At 40.1% G+C, this 20580-nt stretch overlaps 1 protein-coding gene across 2 annotated transcripts in view; it reads left to right on the top strand.

Annotated features, from left to right (window-relative positions):
* The window catches only part of TRIP4 (thyroid hormone receptor interactor 4), a 50387-nt gene extending 33386 nt beyond the window's left edge, over nt 1-17001 (top strand). For both annotated transcript variants that reach the window (XM_052646889.1, XM_052646888.1), the window contains exons 12-13: nt 10480-10585; nt 16752-17001. In XM_052646889.1, the coding sequence (XP_052502849.1) occupies nt 10480-10585; nt 16752-16819 (174 nt within the window). In that variant the 3' untranslated portion in view covers nt 16820-17001. The remainder of the gene's footprint in view (nt 1-10479; nt 10586-16751) is intronic.
* Nucleotides 17002-20580: the final 3579 nt, after the last annotated feature.

Raw genomic sequence — 20580 nt, 5'->3', positions numbered from 1 at the left:
TAGTTTGCTTTGCTATACATTAGGACATTGTTGTTTATCCATTCTATATGTAATAGTTTGTGTCTACTAACCCCAAACTTCCAGTCCATAACCCCTCCACCCTCCTTCCCCTTTGGCAACCACAAGTATGTCTGTGTGTCTGTTTTGTAGATAGGTTCGTTTGCGGCATATTTTAGGTTCCACAAGTAATCCCTGGTAGCTCAGTCGGTGGAGAATCTGCCTGCAATGCAGGAGACCCGGGTTCTATCCCTGGGTCAGGAAGATCGCCTGGAGAAGGAAATAACAAACGACCCCTGTATCCTTTCCTGGAGAATCCCATGGACAGAGGAGCCTTGTGGGCTGCAGTCCGTGGGGCTGCAGAGAATCAGGCATGACTGAGTGACTCACTTTGGTGTGGTGGTGGTGGTTTAGACATTGAGTCGTGTCCGACTCTTGCCACTCCATGGTCTATAGCCTGCCAGGCTCCTCTGTCCGTGGGATTCTCCAGGCAAGAATATTGGAGTGGGTTGCTAGTTCCTTCTCCAGAGTGACTCACCTTAGGTTCCACATATAAGTGATATCATACAGTATTTGTCTTTCTCTTTCTGACTGACTTAGTACAATGATCTCTTGTTGCATCCATGTTGCTGCAGTTGGCATTATTTTACTCTTTATGGCTGAGTAGTATTCCATTGTGTATGTATATACAATTACATATCATTTGTGCGTCTATATATAGTACATCTTCTTTATTCACTCATCTGCCGATGGACACTTAAGGTTGTTTCCATGTTTTGGCTATTGTGAACAGTGCTGCTATGAACATAGGGTGCATATATCATTTTGAATTATTGTTTTGTCTGGATGTATGCCCAGGAGTGGGATTGCTGGATCATCTGATAATTCTGTTTTTAGTTTTCTGGGGAACCTCTCTAGTGTTTTGAATAGTGACTGCACGAACTTAATTCCCACCAACAATGTAGCAGGATTCTGTTTTCTCCACACTTTCTCCTGCGTTTGTTATTTGTAGACTGTAGTCTACAGTAGTCAGAATGATGGCCATTCTGACCAGTGTAAGGTTGTGGCTCATTACAGTTTTGACTTGGATTTCTCTAATCATTAGCAATATTGAACATCTTAGGATTATGGCTTTTGAATTAGCCTTGAAGTGTAGTAATAATAAAACCTATCACTTTTTGATTAGTTATTATGTGCCCAACCTATTATGTTATTTTTTAATCCTCATAACAACTTGATACCAAACAGTATCAGTACCCCTCTTTTAGCGATGAGAGAACTTAAGACTCAAAGTTAAAATAACTTGTGTACTGTCAATCAGTAAATGGTAGAATTGGAGTTTCTGTTTAAGTCTTCGTACTTATAGATAGAAAAGCATATTCTAAGGAGAGAGTAATGTGAGGTAAGAAGTCATGAGCCTGTATGCAGAATAATAGCAGACCAGTTTGTTGAATGGAAATGTATGCTGTGGTCAGATGGTAGATAACTTTGAGGATAGGCTGCAGAGGTTAGACTTTTCTCTCTAGTCAGTTGTGGGATGGGAAGGGATGTTTTGAAAATCATTGGAGCCAGAAAATGAATATGGCAGCAATGTGGAAGATGAATTGCTGTGAAGAGACTGAAGGTAGGAAGTCTAGTGAGAAGGCTCTTGTCATCCCAGTTGAATATATTTTTAAAATCTGTTCTAGAGACTTTCCTGGCAGTCCAGTGGTTAAGACTTTGCATTCCAGTGCAAGGGGTACAGGTTTGATCCCTGGTCAGGGACTAAGATCCCACATGCCTCTCTGCCAAAAAACGGAAAACAGAAACAGTATTGTAACAAATTCAACGAAGACTTTTAAAAATGATCCACATCCAAAAAAAGAAAAAACTTCTTAAAAAAAATCTGTTCTAGGAAATGCCTGTGGAATTAGACAGAAGGGGTAGGGACAAATGCAAGGTTTTATGCAGGTAGATTCAGTCACTTAATATGACACCTTCATGTTACCTGTAAGTAAACTCAGACTTGCCTGGCAGCTCAGTGGCAAAGAGTCCACCTGCCAATGCAAGAGATGCAAATTCGATTCTTGGGTTGGGAGGATCCCCCAGAGAAAGAAATGGCAGTCCACTCCAGTAATCTTGCCTGGGAAATCCAATTAATGGAGAAGCCTGGTGGGCTACAGTCCATGGGGTCTCAAGAGTCAGACATGACTTGCAACTAAACAGCAACACCACCACCACCACCCAGGCTTAGAGAGAAAGCAGTCTGTTTGATCTAGAAGGAATCTGCTGTAACTTTACAATCTTGCTGTCTTTCTTCAGTCTGTTGAAAGGCTTCTTAATTTGTCAAGTATACTATATGAACCAAGAGGCAAATTATCTTCTAATTTAAGATTTTATTGCTCAAAACATTATATAATCACACATTCAACAAGCATTTATTGACCACTGTGTCATGTGCAGGCACTGTGCACATTAAGAATCCAGAGTTTTAACAAGATATTCCATCTTCTCTTGATCTTTTAAGTCTGCTGCAAGAGACTGTGACAAGAAAACCCAACTATGATAATTATCATATGTCCAAAGGAATACATAAAGGAGATCCAACTCCTAACTCACCTTGACTGGAGGGAGGCAGGTGGGAGGGTTACTAAAAAAGGCGATCCTTGAAGAGAGCAAAATTTATATCTTCCTCAACGTACTATCCTGTATCTTCATGCTTATGTCCATCATGAGAGTTCTGTTCATTCTTTGAAAGAGCAAAGAGTTCTTTGTTCATTGCCTCCTGTAGAGTCTTTCCTGACCTCGGCCTATTTCCTCCCTGACAGGGTTAATTGCATCCTTCTCTGGGCTCCTGTGTTCATATTTCTATTTACATCTTTAACCCTTTTTTTTTTCCTGTGATTATATATTCACATACAGTTCCTTTAGATCACCATCTGTGTCTAACCTTGTTATCTCCAGTGCCCTAGCATATAGCCTGGTATATAGTAGGTGTTCATTTAATGGTGATAACAATAAATTGAGGGGCAGGCATTGGTTGGTAAGTGAGAAGCCTTAAATGCCATGTGAGGGAATTTAGTATTCTGAAGGCACTTTAGAAAAATTGTTTTGACAGAAGTAGGAAGGAATGGACTAGATGGGGCAAGCTGAAAACAAGTAGATAATTTAGGAAATTATGATGATTTTCCAGGTGGAGGCATGATGGAGGCCGGCAGCAATGCTCTGGCTGTCAAGTTGGAATGAAAGGACCAGATGATTGGAATGTTTAGAAGATAAAGTCTATAGGACTTGGTGATTTGATTGGCTGTGAAGGGTGAGAGAAAGAAGTCCAGGTTAGATTTTGTTTCTAGCTGTGGTGAGGGGTAAATGGTAGTACCATTAGTCTGCATGGGTTATACATGAGAAGTGAAGTTGCTCAGTCGTGTATGACTGTTTGCGATCTCCTTGACTCTAGCCTACCAGGCACCTTCATCCATGGCATTTTCCGGGCAAGAGTACTGGGTGGGTTGCCATTTCCTTCTGCAGGGGATCTTCCCGACCCAGGGATCGAACCCAGGTCTCCAGCATTGCAGGCAGACGCTTTAACCTCTGAGCCACCAGGGAAGTGTACAGAAGAAAAGAATTTTCTTTTAAGGAAAATGACTTTTTATTTATTTAATTTTTATGATTTATTTTGGGTGTGCTGGGTTTTTGATGCAGCGCCTGGGCTTTTCTAGAGTGCATGGGCTTAGCAGCCATATGTGAGATCTTAGTTCCCTAATTACGAATCGAACCCAGGCCCACTGCATTGGGAGCATGAAGTCTTGTCCACTGAACCACCAAGGAAGTCCCTGAAAATGACTTTTTAAAATAAAGGAAAGGAAATGTAGCAAGGGAAACCTGTATTGTAGCCATGAAGGAGAGTGGTTCTGTAGTATGTGAACTGTGCACATAATACAAAAATCAGTAGTACAAAAATTTAGAGCCGTACAAAAATCACTTTTTCTGTGATTTTTCATTTGGATTGTTTAAAATATTTTAATCTGTTTGGTTCTAAAAGACAAAACTCCCTTTATTTGATAAAGGGGTATTGTTGCTGTTAATAACACTGTATTACTTGATAATGATCTTACCTTGATATGTCAACTCATGTCAAAGGATTCTGTGAACTCTGCCTCAGTAGTTGTTCCCAGCTGAGTCAGACCAGCCATTGCGAGATAAAAATATAAAGTCAGCAGAGCCCTTAAAACAAGAGGAGTCCTAGCATTCTGAGATATTAGGGTAGATTTGAATGGTTAAGGGCCTTACAATGTAGTATTTTTGCATGTGCACTCAGTAATGTCTGACTCTTTGTGACCCCACAGACTGTAGCCTGCCAGGCTCCTCTGTCTATGGGATTTCATGCCTTCATCCGTGGCATTTTCCAGGCAAGAATACTGGAGTGGGTTGCCATTTCCTCCTCCTGGGTCAGGGGATCTTCCTGACCCAGGGATTGAACCTTGCCAGGTGGATTCTTTACCACTGAGCCACTTGGGATTAAGAGCAATTTTCTTTTGGTTCTTACTAGTTAGAGTGAAAGCCTGCTCTATGAAAATTAAGACCAACAATAATTGTTACAAATGGATGATTTTCATTTTGGTCTCGAAGAATCAGGGCAGCAAAGTTATGAGGTTAATTTTAGAGAAAACATAAGTCCTTCTGTTCTCTTTTGTGTAGAGTTTCCAGTATAGATAGGATTCACAAGAGCACAGACAGTCACACTGGGAATTTTAACGGCAACCCACTCCAATTTTCTTGCCTGGAGAATCCCATAGACAGAGGGACCTGGCGGGCTTCAGTCCATGGGGTTGCAAAGAGTTGGACACAACTTAGTGACTAAACAACAAATAAGGAAGGGACCAGGATACCAGTCTGTGTGGCTTCAGCCAGATCATCTTCCACAAGTGTCTGAAAGACTCCAAGCTGAGTATCACCTATCCTTATTCCTCCCAATTGGTGCAAATATGAATGGTCTCTGTGGCATTGAGCTGGAACCCCTTGTATTTGGTATTAGGCACATGATTTGCATTGGGTACTGGTACATGAGTTCAGCTGTCCCACTTAGGGACAGTTGGCATGATCTTTTTCCAACTCCAGTCAAATATGCAGGAGTCATCTCATCAAAGTATCATGATCAATACATTAACTCTGATGTGAGAAAATGCTTATCCTCCAGTACAGTGTGGCCCAGGGTACTACTTATCCTGTGAACACCTTGAATTGCTTTGAAGGAAAATGAGAACAACTTTTTTTTTTTTAAATGAGGGCTGTTTATCAGAGAACACAGTTGCTTTCAGGATATACTTCTTTGGATCTGTTGTGCTTGTGGTCTTTTTATCAGACTCATTTCCTTCTCTCTTTCTGAGTATTATCACCTCAATCTTCTTGGAGTTGGTTTTCAGCTAACTAGATTTCGGAGCCTGATTTCATGTCCTATCTAGTTCCCCAAAGTTCAAACCAAGCAAACATACGTTCTTTGTCAATGAGTTTCTTCTTAACTGTTTCCTTTAGCTGTTAGTCTTTGGAGACAGGTGTAAGATTTACATGTGGGTCATCTGGGGATTTGTTGGGAAGAGTGACATCATGTAGGACTTTCTGATCATTTCAGTACAAGGATTAAATGGAGGCTTGTGGAGTTGGTGAAAATGCCCACTTGGCTCTGAGGCTGCAGTGGTTGCCAAGAGCCACTAAACTTTTTTTTTTTTCCCTCTTATGAAAATGGCAAGAGAAATGTTTTCTAGATGGCTGGTCAACAGTTTCCCTCTGGAGAGGAGAAGAAAACGGCTGTTTAGTAGTTAATTACCTGTTATGTTAGCTATGAAACTTATGAGGCATGAAAGAAGAGTAAGCCCACCTCCCCCGCTCCTCAGGCTGGAAACCAGGTGATAGGAGTCGTGTTGGTGAAGGCAGGAACAGCAGCAGCGTCCTGAGGAGTCTGTTACTGACTGTAAATGGTTGCTTTGAATTGCTTGGTCTTACAACTCTCATTCCCTAGCCTGTCTGTTGCACTATCTCAGTGACCCTTAATCTAATATCCTCTCTAAACTAGATATGACATTGAGAGTTTATTTACGTTCTTCACAAATGTGAACCTTCTTTTTCTTAATTTACTCTTTCTCTAGGTCAGCTGCATTTTAGTCTTTTGACTCTCAAACCAAAACTCTCTTTCTTTCAAGTCTCTGACTTTTTGGTGTTTAATGTGGTCTGTTAGTGTCCAAGACTCAGTTTCAGAGATTATGCATTTCTGCAGGTACAGGTTCTGCCAAGCTGGCTTTGCTTTAATGCATTTTACCATAAAAAATAATCACTTCTTCCAACACATAGGCCTTACTTTTCTTTATTCCCGTAGGCTTCTTTGCTCTTTAGCTCTGTTTCTTGTAAGCTTCCTGAAGTTTAGTAATAGAACTTGGAAACAGGAATATTCACATGAAACTTGGATTTAGATTCAATTGAGAAAGTTAATTTTAGTGTTCATCTTTATTAGAAGGCATGAATGGATCCAGAGAACCACTTGTTCTATAATTTCATTTATCCATCATTTTCCCCATTATTTGACATTTTCTGACTGTGTTAATATATGTCAGCGTAGTTTTTATTAAACATAGGGCCTTACTGGCTACTTCCCAAGACACAAAAGTTCTAATTTAGCTTGAGGAATAACAGATTATAGACTAGTACCTGCTTTTAGCCAGAGTTTAGTCCTAAGAGTGTCCAGCTCCCAGCATGTATGTATTTAGCATGGTTAAGATAACCTAAAAGCACAGATTGGCAATTTTTTTGTTTTTTTTTTCCATCCAACAAATATTGATTGATTGCCTACCATGTGCCAGGCATGATTCCAGGTGCTAAGGAGTAAGCAAAACAAAGATCCTTGCCTTCTTGGAGCTTTTATCCTAGTAAGGAAAGTCCAAATTTTTAAAAATTTAAATAAGTGACTTGGTGGTGGTGTAGTCACTAAGTCATGTCCAACTCTTGTGACTTCATGAACTGTAGCCCTCCAGGCCCCTTTGTCCATAGGATTTTCCAGGCAAGAATACTGGAGTAGGTTGCCATTTATGATGGTAAGTGCTGTAGAGAAAAAATAAAGAGATGGGGCTAAGAATGCCAGAAGACCCACTACAGAGTTGACATTTGAACAAAGTTCTGAAGAAAGAAAGAGGAAACCAGGTAGATACCGAGGAGGGAAAGCATCCCAGGAAGAGGAGTAAATAAGCTAGTACAGACGTCCAGAGGCAGGAACAAGGAACCCTGTATAGCTGGAGTGGAAAGTGGGGGAGAGGAGTAGGAGAAGGCATCAGAGAGGAAGTGGGGGCCAGATTGTCTGGGGACCTGTTGGTCATAGTGGGGACCTATATGTCATAGTGAGGACTTAGTCTTTTATTCTGAGACAAAAATCCTTTGGAGAGTTTTAAACTTTGGAGTGACTTGATCCAATATATTGAATATGTTTAAGAAATAGCGCAGACTGCTGTGATGTGAATAGACAAGGGGAATGTTAAGGGCAGAAACAGACAGGCCATGAGGAGGCTATTGAATCCAGAGAGACATTGTGGTGGCCTGGACCAGGGCAGTAGCGCTGGGCATCTTAAGAAATGGTGGGGTATTGAGTATCTTTCAAAAGTAGAGTTAACAGGATTCCCTGAGGGTTGGTTATGGGGTTCTTCTGGAAAGATTAGAATAGCTATTCTAAAGGGATATGAAAAAAAAAAGAAAAAGAAATAAATAAAGGGATATGAATGAGAGAGGAGCAGGTTTGGAAAGAAAATCTAGGACCTTGATTTTTCTTTTAATTTTATTTTTATTGTGGTAAATATACATAACATAAACTTGACCATTTTTAAGCATGCAGTTCAGAGGTGTTAAGTATATTCACAGTGTTGTGCAGCCATCCATGTTTAGAACTTTTTATCATCTCAGACAGGAATTCTGTACCCATTAAACAGTAATTCCTCTTTCCTCCACACTCCCCCCAGCCCCTAGTAACCTCTATTGTACTTTCTTTCTCTATGAATTTGTCTTCTTTTTTGGCTGTGCAGCTCAGCTTGCGGGATCTTAGTTCCATGATGAGGGATTGATCCCAGGCTCTAGCAGTGAAAGCACCAAGTCCTAACCACTGGACTGCCAGGGAACTTCCAAACTTGTCTATCCTAAGCACCTCACATAAGTAGACTCAGAATATTTGTTCTTTTGTGTATGGTTTATTTTACTTAGCATAATTTTTCTAGGTTCATTCATGATGTAGCATGTATCAGAATTCCATTCCTTTTGAAGGCTGAATAGTATTCCATTGTATGTATATGCCATATTTTGTTTAATCTGTCTATTGTTAGACATTTGGATTGTGGAAACTACTGACTGTTGTGAGTAATGCTGCTTTGAACATTGGTATACAAATATCTGAATCCCTGCTTTCAATTCTTTAAGTATACCTGCTGCTTCTGCTAAGTCGCTTCAGTCATGTCTGACTCTGTGCGACCCCATAGACGGCAGCCCACCAGGCTCCCCCTTCCCTGGGATTCTCCAGGCAAGAACACTGGAGTGGGTTGCCATTTCCTTCTCCAATGCGTGAAAGTGAAGTTGCTCAGTCGTGTTCGACTCTTGGCGACCCGATGGACTGCAGCCTACCAGCCTCCTCCGCCCACCTAGAAGTAGAATTTATTTGGCAGCATGGAAATGAAAGATGACCTTCAGAAGAACCGTTCTGGTGGAATGATGGAAGAAAAGCCTCTTTATAGTCACTATAAAGTGAGAGGCAAAGTGTATAATCTTTTAATGAATTTTGTTGTGAAGGGAACCTGAAAATGGGGCAGTAGCTGAAGGAGAATGTGGGATCTGGGGAGTTTTTGTTTTATGACAGACATTATAGAAAGAGTGTTTGTTAACGGGATTGATCCAGTAGAGAGAGAACATTTATTGATGCGGAAGAAAGAGGAGTGAAATGGCTTGTCGTTTTGGAAAAGCAGAGCTGTAAAGTCCTGGCAGGTTTGTCCTCTGCCTCAGCATTCTCTGAGACACAGAGAAGAGAGAGCAGGAAAATCGAAGAGATACGAATTGTGACTGTTGCTACTTCGGTGTCTGTAGAATTAGGTTTAAAGATCTTGATGGCAGCTTCTGGTTTTATTTGTGCTTAAGCACCTCAACAGTAACAGCTGGGCCCCACTTTTCTTTGACTTCTAAAGATCCAAAGGGTAAGGAAAAAAAAGTTTCTCCTTCCATCTTCATTTTTTTTTAAATGCATTTTATATATTTATTGACTGCTCTGGGCCTTGGTTGCTGTGCGAGGATTTTCTCTAGTTGCGGCAAGTGGGGGCTACTCTCCAGTTGCCTTGGATGGGCTTCGCATAGACTCTAGGGCACACGGTCTCAGTAATTGTGGCTCAGTGGCTTAGTTGCCCCACAACATGTGGAATCTTCCCACACCAGGAATTGAACCTGTGTCCCCTGCATAAGCAGGCGAATTCTTAACCACTGGACCACCAGGGAAGTCCCGACATTTGAGTTTTCTTCCTTATTTCACTGAAACCTCCATTTTTACTTTAGAGCCTTAGATCTTTACAGGATACATCTTAGCAGATAAATAAGAGTGGAAAATAATTTCACAATTTCTCATCACCAGGAGAAAGGTGGCTTTGGTAGTGACATCTGACCCACGGCCATAGTCAGCTTTAGAGTCGTATTTATCGAACATACTAAACACAAGACATCCCAAGATAGGAAATGTTGAAATACCAGTCAGTTGCACATTGCTGGAGAGCACTTTTCTGCCAACACCCACTTGTTCCTTAAGTTGTGATTGTGTGGCCAGATATTCTTACTCTAGTTTCTGTGTCTGTCTTTGCAGAGGAATAAAAGTCCTAAGAATTCACACAGATTCATTTTGTGATAGGAGCTCCAAAGGAGGCTTCTAAATTATTTTCAGAATTGCTCTACTGTTACCTTTTCACCCTAAGTGAGTCTGGAATGTGTCCAGCAAAACAACTTTGGCGTGTTCATACCTTTCAGAATGAATCATCTTCCTTCCCTTTAGTGAGAGAAGGGCCCTGTTGATCGTTTCTGGCAGAATTTCCACAAATGTTCTATTTTTCTTAAACCTTCCAGTGTTTCACTTGAGCTGAATCTGGAGGTGCGTGCCTGATGTTCCTGCAGGAGACCTCTGAATCTCCCAATTCACAGTTGCTTATATTGAAAGATTAGTCAGTTTTGATTCTCTGGAAAGATGTCAAACATCTTTTTTTAAGAAGTTGTTTCCATTATAGGAAGTCACAAATGGTGGGCAAAAGACTGTATAAGAATACTGTGCTAAAGCTTGGGGGAAAGTGGAAGGTTTGTTCTTGCTTGTTGAGCATTATCGTCTTTACCTGGCTATGTAATGGAGAGTACCACCATCAGAACATTGAGGTGGATTCTGGGACATCCTTTAATCTCCTTGAAATTCAAAGTTTGTCTCAACTAGCCTGAACTTTTAATTTTTATATTTTGCAGTATCCAGACATAAGTCAAGAAGAATCTGATTCTCCATTTGTTTTCATCTGCACAAATCCCCAGGAAATGATTGTGAAGTTTCCTATTAAAGGAAATCCAAAAATCTGTAAGTCACAAGCTTCTATGGTCTATTTTTTTTTTTATCTTGAATCTCACTTGTTTAACTTAAAATTTTTTTTCTCTTTTCATCCTGTTCCATATCATCTCAAATACTTGAAGAATTAGAAAAATTCTATTTATCATATTCCTGAAACTAATACAACATTGTTAATCAACTGTTTAATATTAAAGTTACTGTTAATTTAAAAAATTCTTTTTATCAATAACTTTAACGTTAGGTTAACTACAGTATAGCCTTTCTGAAGCATACCTTGATCCACAATTATTGGTATATGAGTGAATCACTCTAAACTTCCAGTTAGGACCCCATTACCTTTAAAATACTACTTGTAAGCCAAAAGATTACATTTGCTCCACTGTACTGTTCTTAACCATTGTTCCTCAGTATTCAATCCAAGAATAAGACTTAACTTTTTGAAGGTACCACTTCCTACTGTTGGTTTGATTACTGGTCCCAGAGGTCTGCTCTAGCCTTCTTGATTTTCATTCTCTTTTTGAAACCTCTTGATGGTTTTCTTTTCTGTAATGTTTGCTTTTATGTGTTTGTGATTATAGTACCCTCTGCATGTTCACTTTTTAGGAAGTGCTTATGACTTTATTCTTTCCACTTCCACCCCATCTTCAACTCCCAGCTTCTCTGTTTAGTCATATACCAGGTTCTTCTATTTCCAAGCAATTTCAAGAAACACAGAGTGGTGTTCTCTCTTTCTTACGTACTTTTAAACACAATATGAACAGCTCTCCCATTTGCTTGCTTATGTCAGTTACTGTTCTGTGCCTTTGTGACATTGCTTTCCCATTGTGTGAATTGGATGCTCCTAGGACATGCATTGTTGTCAGCTGTCCACAGGGCTACCCGACCTTGTGCCTCAGTTCAGTTCAGTCCAGTCGCTCAGTCGTGTCCAACTCTTTGCGACCCCATGAACCGCAGCACGCCAGGCCTCCCTGTCCAACACCAACTCCCGGAGTTTACCCAAACTCATGTTCATTGAGTCGATGATGCCATCCAACCAACCATCTCATTCTCTGTTGTCCCCTTCTCCTCCTGCCCTCAATCTTTCTCAACATCAGGGTCTTTTCCAGTGAGTCAGCTCTTCGCATCAAGTGGCCAAAGTATTGGAGTTTCAGCTTCAACATCAGTCCTTCCAATGAACATCCAGGACTGATCTCCTTTAGGATGGCCTGGTTGGATCTCCTTGTAGTCCAAGGGACTCTCAAGAGTCTGCTCCAACACCGCAGTTCAAAAGCATCAATTTCAGTGCTCAGCTATCTTTATAGTCCAACTGTCACATCCATACATGACAACTGGAAAAACTTTGTGCCTGGGGACCAACTATTTTATAAATCTGTTCTATGGAGAAGTAATTCTTAGAGGGTAGTGTAAATAAAAATCACCTACAGAGCTGTTAAAACACAGATTCCTGGGCCCTCTCTCAAGTAATAGTAATGCTCTTGGTTAGCTGATTACACAATGGATAATACTGCTTTTGGGCCCAAAATGAAATGCTTGGAGTATGATTTAGATGACTGTATATTCACTCCAAAATTCAGGCAACTCTGATGATTTATGAAACATATTCTTGAGATTTCCCGCAAGTCAGAAAATCTGAACATAAGTTGCCCTTGACTTACACAAATTATTTACTTAATACTTTACCTGCACTGTTAGCCAAGTGGCCCTGGAAATTCTTTTTCTTTCTTCTTAGCTATTTAGGATTTAAATCTTGTTTTCTCCTTTTTAAGTTGTGAAATTATACCCCTCCTACTCTGCTCTGTTCTTGCCTTCCCTTAGGCCCTGAGGGCAACACTGGTTGTCAGGCTTCTCTCCCAGACCCACTGCTGTTTGATCTTTAGTTCCAGTTACCTTTTCAGAGCTTCCTCCCTATCTTGGTTCTCATCTACTGCTTAAACTCTTGTGAGAAAATGTTCTGTGTAAACAGTGTTTATATATTTCTCTGAAATGTTTTAACTTCAGTACTTTCTCATCTCAGAGACTCACCTTCAGCACATTTATGACCTTGGTTTTTATCCACAAGGTTTAATAGGGGGTGGAGTGAGTGGTAATCTTAAGAGAAAGCTTTTCCCTGTTGCATCTATTGGTTAAAAGCTTTAAAAAAGTCAAAATGGGCTGTGTGCTTCAGGGACAGCAGGGCTGGAAAAAACTCTGAGACTGCAGCTTTCCCCATGGTAGACCAAGCAAGGTAAAACATGGGTCAGAAACAGTAGGTAAAGCGGGTGAGTGGGGTGTGGGACAAGAATAGAATGACCAATCCCCGTGTTTCAGAAAAAGATTTTCTGATGAGAGGGAGCAAGCCGGAGGATTTAGTCTGGTGTAGTTTTCATTCCCTCCAACTCTTCATTCCTTGATCCTTCATTCATCTTTGCTATCTTTAAAGACCTTAACACTTTGTCAGAACTTCCTTCCCTTAGGCCATAGAGGCCCACCTCCAGTAGTTGACAGCTGGAAAAGTCCTTAATCCCACTGCCATAGGGAAAAATACATACTTGGCTCTTAATTTGGAATGCTTCACATTTTCTTCTTAGAATACTGTTACATGAAGTGGTTAAGTTCCATGCTATTAATAATATTAGTAGTCCAGTTACAATTCTGTGCCTTAAATATTTTTTCTTATGTGATGGCTTAGGAATTTAGCCACTCTTCATAGATTAGTTCTATGAGAAATTTATCCTAAGTTGCAAACTTCTGACTTGCAAATAAACTCCTACAATATAATATATTTACATGTTGTATCATGTGTGTGTGTGTGTGTGTGTGTGTGTGTATGGTTTAAATTAAAAGCATATATTTTTATTTATTTTTTGGGGCATGTAAACTTGAGTTTGCTTGACCTGGGGATAATTGTGCTTCTTGAAGTTAAAATAATTCACAAAACAGTGCACAATATGAAATCACTTGGCTATGTGTCTGCTCAAATTAAGAAATGCAAAACAGTTAAGTATAGTAGAATATGTAGGTTGAATGCTCAAAGAGATGAAGGAAATTTTTTACTTTAAATGAACTATATGCTTTAAATTCATGCAAATTCTGCCTTATATCGTATGCAAAGCTTGTGAAAATCCCTATGAGAGTTCTATCGATTGATGGCAAATAGTTTTTTCCCTTTTAACTTCTCCCCCATCTGCTGCATATGCATTTGATTTTCTTTTAGGCACCATGATTGAGGATGTGGTTTAACACTGAAATGCTGTGCGTACTAAATGTAAAAATATTGGGGAAGTACAGAAACTAAGCATTATCACTCTGCTTTTAAGAGAGTATACTGTATATTACTATAACTGTCCAGATCCCACATCTTAAAAAAACAGGCTAATCTAGAACTCAGAGTTGAGAGGGCATCCACAATAACTGCTTCTCCATGCAAGGAACCCCAGGTCCTGGCCTTCGTTGCCCAGCTGACCTAAGGATTGCCACTACTGGTAGTCACTATGTTAGGAATGCAAAGAAGTTTTTAGTTGTAAGGAGCTCACAGATTGCTGGCACATGTATGGTTTTCTTAGATTAGCCTAGGGGATGAAAAGGGGATGAAACACTTCTGAATCCCTGGGAGTGCCCTGGAAATCCTTCTTCCTTTCTATCTCCTTTCTCCTATCAGTTTTCCGTTTTATGACATCATCACTGAAGCCAGAGATTAGTTTGCCTACCATTGAGTGCTTTCCTCCAATGGGTTGATCTTATCTGAGCTGGTCTCACTTGAGGGCTTTCACAATCAGACTGGAGTTTTATGAAAACAATATTTGGGATATTCTTATACAGGCAAGCTTTGAGAATGTGAAGAAAGTAATGTCTCTCTCTTTTTTTAAATATGAGGAGCCTGAAATAAATAGTTAAAAGTCTTGCCTAGAGATGCTGATAAATTTGGTAAATTAAAAGTACAACTGAGATCATAACTACAAAACACAACTCCCAAGCCTTAGCATAAATAATACAACTACTGTTAATTTTTCAGAGACCTCTGAATTTATGAAGCACTTGAATGTATTTTATTTCAATCAATTGTTTGATTAAATGAGTTAGTGTATATAAAATACTTGGTATGGTGCTTCGTACTCAGAAAAGCACTTAGTATTGGCTGTAATCCTCTCAACAACTTTGTAAGTTATAGAAATTTTTTCTTCCTTTCATTTTATAGTTGAGTGAACAGGTTTACAGAAGTTGTATTTTGCTCAGATCTTCCTACCTCTAGATTTCCTGCTTTTCTCACTTTTATCATATTGCCTCAGAAACAAAGTATTCCCATTTACATTTCATTTTTAGGCCAAAGTATCATAGAGCTGCAAAGGGCCTTCAGTACTGTGTAGTCCAGTTTCCTCACAGTATTGAAAAAGTTGAGGACAAGAGTGACTAGGTGACTTCCTCAAGGTCATACAGATAGGTAGTCTTAGAACTAAAACTGGGACCTGCGTCTTCTAACTTACTCAGTGCAGAGAATTGGAAGTCTGGTGTCCTAGATGGAATTGTAAATTCTGTCCTAACTTGTTCTAAAAAGCTTAATGAGAGGCAGTACTTCTTCGTACCTCTGGGTACCACCACCTTTACAGTGAGTACTCTTTTATGTTTATCTGATATCTGCTATTTTTGTTTACTTAGTAGTTCCCAAACCTTTACAGTAAAGGTTCTGAAATTTGCAGTGCCTGCTTTCTTTAATTCATTTATTGAGCACCTACCATTTGGTGGTCACTAGGGTAGTCTTAGGGATACAAAGGCAAATTTGCCTCGTAACAGGGCTTTTTGCCAGATTGCTGGCACATGTTTGGATTTCCAGCAAGGCAGCCTGGGGGAGGAAAGAACTCCTAAGTCCCTGGGAATACTCTTACGTTTCTAAAGCCCAAATTAAAATCAGCATCATTGTGGCTGTTGTGGACATCATTTTCTAAGGAAGCCCAGAAAAGAAAGTAATGTTATTCCAAAGGCAGGTGTAGCCCTGGAGAGATGAGGAACAAGAAAAAAATTAAGAAAACAGGAAACTTGTTAGATTGAAGTAATTTTTTTTTTTGGACACTCTCTTTGTGCAGTAGTCAGGACATGAATTCTTATCTTGGTTGGACAAATGAGGATACTGAAGTCCAGACAGATCAGATGACTTGTTTGTATCAGACAAAGGAGTACGGGAACCTGGGTCTCTTAACTTCTTGTCCAGTGCTTCCTCTATTGCACCTGATTAGTGCGGCAAATGAAAATGATAGAGTACAAGGGGCCGGGGTTGTGGGTATAGGACTGTAGTACACCCAGCTGCTTTTGTTTCGGTGTTTTTTGTTTATTTACTGCCAAGGCTGAACTGAACTATTTCTCTTTCCAGCATCAGCATCCCTACGGACTTAAATAAGACTTTTTGTGGGAGAAAGTCACCTGCCAGCTCTGTTCTCAGGCCAGACAGACAGGAACTCTGTTAAGTTCTTCCTGAGATGGGTATTTCTTAAGGCGGCTACCGCTGAACTGACCTTTATCCTGGTAGATCTGAGAAGTCAGAGGTCGGAGACCACATCAGTGGAATACCTCTCATTAGGGTCACCTGGGACAGGAATGTTGCTTGTTTTCTAACTTTAACACTTAGAGGAGTCATACAGCCCATGACCTTTGCCCTTCTTAGCTGGTGATAGGGCCCCTTTGTTAGAAAAGCATTCATGTGGATTCTACCTCACTGTTTCAAGTCCCTCCCCCTGTTAAGTCTGAGGCAGCAAAGGAGTGAATTGAATTGCTTTTCTCACCGCGAGGGAGATTCATGCATTATGCTCCGCCAGTTAACAGGTCAGAGGAATGAGTTTCCCACTGTGTGAAATGTCTTCCTTTATCATTATGTTTGTATTCTTTAAAAACTTGCCTTAGTATCAGACACTCCAGAAAACATGTTTTTTTTTTTTCTAGTAACTACAGAATTAGAAATACTAACTCCTTCGATTCTTGCTGTGAATGCTCATTGTGTTGGTGCAGACGTTTGTGTGTCCCTGGACCATGTTCCCACTGCTTCCTCATTCTTACAGAATGAAACTCTGAAGTTTGAAAGTGTCTGAGTCCTGGAGCAAGATAATTGAATGTGACAGGAACACAGTAACCAGAAGACCTGAGAGGCCATGAAAGATTTGCATTGCAAATATAAAAAATAAATAACGAGGCTTCTTTTTCTCCCTTACAGGGAAACTGGATTCCAAAATCCATCAAGGAGCAAAGAAGGGGTTAATGAAGCAGAATAAAGCTGGCTGACCCAGGAAAAAAGGAACTCTACAGCATAGTGGAGTTCTGTGTACTAAAATTGCTGTCCACTGGTCTTTTGAAATTGAAGCAGTAGCAATCTAAGGACTTGGCATCAGGCTTTAAACTTTCTCTCAGAATTTAAACTCTTATCAAAATCTGTATATTTTTCTTAACGAGATTCTTACTGTATGTAGTGGGTCAAAAAATCTTTGGATACATTATTTATAAAAACTTATTTTAAAAATTCTCAATCTTTGACATTTTTCTTAGAATGATACAGAAGAAAATGGACCAAGTTGGAAATTTCCTCTCTGAGGCTTGGATTCATTTTAGTTAGGAAAATTCTTAACCTAGGTTAACAATATTTTAAGGGACCACTTGAATTTTAAAGTTTTTTTTTCCCCAAAACGATAGCTTGGTGGGGTGTTAGGATGTCTGAGGAATTCTATGTTTAATACAAACAAGTGATGGGAACAAAGTCCCCAGACTTAACAGGTTTGCTGCTCTAGTCCAGCATCTCTTCAAGTGAATAGTATTCAAAAACCGAGTACTTCGCTGGCAGATTTTTGGGGGGCGGGCGGGGCTCGGGTGGGTGTATAACTTGAAGAGGTGCTGCCACTTTGTTCTTTGGTTTGAGACATTAGGACATGAGAGGATCAGGCTGGGATGAGATGGAGCCACCTGCTAAAGCAGCATGAAACGGCGCTATTTATTTTGTTGGTATTGCAAGAGTATCATTTGGATGGAGCAGTTAGAAACAAACAAAAATAAAATCCATTCAGTAAATGCATCTAGATGACCCCAAAATGCTGAAACCAAACCCTTTAAGGCATCCATACCCCAGGAAGCTATGAGTTTTGAAAAAATAGGTTGGTTTGAAATGAGACTTTTTACTAGTCATTCTGGTCCCACTTAGTGAAGTACTTTTTTTTCTGAGGCTGTTCAGAAGAGCTGTCAGAATCTCAGTTGCTGGCATCCTCAGGAAATTCATGGTCTTAAATGTGTATGTTCTGCTTTTTATAAAGCAGCACTACCACACTGGGGAAGTTGGATTCCCTCCAGCAGTTGTGTGCATGACTTAAAAAAGAGAGCACAAGGGAGAGAAAAAAAAAGTGCCCTGTGTTATGAAAAAGATTAATTTCCCCTTTCTTTAATCCTTCATATTCAGCGTTTATTTGCATTGAAATTCCTCCACTTATGCATTGATGTTCACTCAACTGTGAACCCTGCTTGTTGCATGGCTCTGGGCATTGGTTTTGTGGGGGACTGATCACCCTGGATTCCCAGGGAAAACCCACCAGATTCTTGTTCTGGTGATGCAGACATGCGATATTTTTTTTTTCAACTTGTGTAGAGAAAGTGGAAAGGACACTAATGGCACTTCTTTAGGGGGAAAAAAGTCTCTCTCTGGCCATCTACAGACCCTAGTACTATTAATGAAGCCACACTAGGTTCACTATGCAGTTACTAGTTTACCAAGCAGTAACAACTTGAATTCTGTGCTGGAATTGTCTGGTTTTTTGTTTGTTTGTTTGTTTTAATACCAAAATAAAATTGAAAGGCAGGAAGTGAAGAGCCCGGAGAGCAAAAAAAAAGTTTCTCTTTGTGCCTTTTTATTTGAACGACAGCCTGAGCACAGAGGAGTATGGATTGGTTTTTTCCACCTGGATAGACTGTGCGTGCATGCCTAAAGGAAACCATCAGGAGATGCAAGAGTCCAGGTTATGCAGCCATTTTCTGTGCTGGGATGAGAAAGTTTACAAGAACTTCACAAGTTTGAGAACCCAACCTCAGCATCCAGAATACGCAGCTGGAGCCACAGGAGTAAACGGTGGAGTAACTTGGAAACTTCTCCTTTTCATGGTCAGCCTGTGAAAGCCTCCCTTCAGTTCACATGGTGGTGGTATAAGGTCTCTCTTTTATTTGTGGAGACACCCGGGAGGAAGTGTGGGAGAGACTTGGGGGTAGATGGCCCTCCGTTGCTCAGTGATGAATAGCATAATTTAAAGTCTAGTGGAAATTCTTAGCAGCCTGAGTACAAACTCGCCCAGGAATAGCCTGTCAGTACTTTACAACACTTTGCACTGACTCTGTTGTTACTCTGGAACAGCTTGGCCTGAGGGAAGGTCCACATTTCTGAGCTGGTTTTCTTCTACAGGTTAAAGATCTTACTCTCTTTTGGATGGTTGGATTCAATGGCTGTCAGTTTGTACAGTTGCTAAAGGATTCAGCTTTTTTGTTTTTGTTTTTCTAGGCAGGACACAGTCTCAATTATATAAGCTCAAAGTAGGGTATATATAAATCTGGAGACTTTCCTCTGTCAGGATTTAGAAGGCTTTGGCTATGCAGACAGATGTTTAGAATGGGGTGGGGGGTGGGGAGCGGGGGTGGGAGGGTGATTTGCTTGCTATAGCTAATCTAGAGAAAGAAAACTAGGTGTCCTCCCTTCTTTTTTTTAAAGCCGGAAGTTTACAGAAACCTTTTTTTTCCTTAGGGAGTAGGTGTAAAAATTTCAGACTTTAAAGATCGCTTTTATGAATAATTATAAAGTTATGGCTTTTTATGAGTTATAACCCCTAATCTCTTTCCATTTTAACTACTGTCTCTACTAAAGCCCGTTTATGTGGATTTCATTTCATTTGGTAAGTTTGTGTGTGTGTGTGTGTGTGTGTGTATTTTAATGCCTTTGCTAGAGCTCATAGCCAAGACTGAGACAGTATTGGGGCTGTTCTCTTGCCCAGTTAGAAAAGGCCAGTAAAAAAGCAAGCATCTATTAAACTAGAGAAATCAGCTAATTTCAGTTTATTAGGCCTGGGGGGAGGAAAGTCAGTCCTGTGGTGAAGGTTGTTTTTTTTTTTTCCTTTTTCCTTGAGATTCAAATAGCAAGTGCACATCTGCTCTTGTCAGCCTCTGTGAATGTGTTTGGGGGGAGGTGATCCATATCACAGGCTCCAGCAGCATCAAGGGATCTAGCGTGTGGAGGGCTTTCTACTCTCAGGCAGAGAAGAAAGAACATGGCCACAGTGCCACCCTCTCGCACAAAGAAACCTGGGTAAATGTGTGTCTATTTATGTTTGTACACATAATGTGGATTAATTCATGGGGTGAAACTTCATAGACTAATCAGATTTCTGTTGTGACAATGGAGAGTCTAGAGCAAAAACCTAGTAAATCTTGTACCTTGACTCGGAGTCTGGTAGATAAGGTGAGGTGGAGATGGTGACTGAGAATGTGTAGCTGTGTCACAGAAAGGGAGTGAGATGTTGGATCGAGGGGTAAAAAAAATGTCAGTACGAAAGATCTGAGAAACATCTAGAGCTGTACTGTCTAATATAGTAGCTACATGTTATTATTTAAGTGAAATTAAGAATTCAGTTCTTCAGTCACAGTACCATATTTCAAGTGTTCACATAGCTACATGTAGCTATGACTTCTGAATTGGGCAGCACAAGTATCGAATAATTCCATCATTGCCAAAAGTTCTATCAGACAGTCCTTGTTTGGAGTAGGGGTCAGCACACTTTCTCTATAAAGAGCCAGACAGCAAGTATTTTAGGCTTCTCAGGTTATACGGTCCTTGTTACAACTATTCAGCTTTGCTATTGTAGTGCAAGTGAAATGAATCCATAGATAATACATAGGTGAATGAGCATGGCTTATGAGCCACTAAAACTTTTATTTATGAACACTGAAATTTGAATAACAATATAATTTTCATCATCACAAAATAGTCTGGTTATTTTTCAGCCATCCAAAAATGTAAAAACCAT

Source organism: Budorcas taxicolor, chromosome 10 (assembly GCF_023091745.1).
Source record: "Budorcas taxicolor isolate Tak-1 chromosome 10, Takin1.1, whole genome shotgun sequence".
In the NCBI taxonomy this organism is placed as follows: domain Eukaryota; kingdom Metazoa; phylum Chordata; class Mammalia; order Artiodactyla; family Bovidae; genus Budorcas; species Budorcas taxicolor.
The sequence above is the reverse complement of the archived record's forward strand: the minus strand, read 5'-3'. Positions and strand labels throughout refer to the sequence as shown.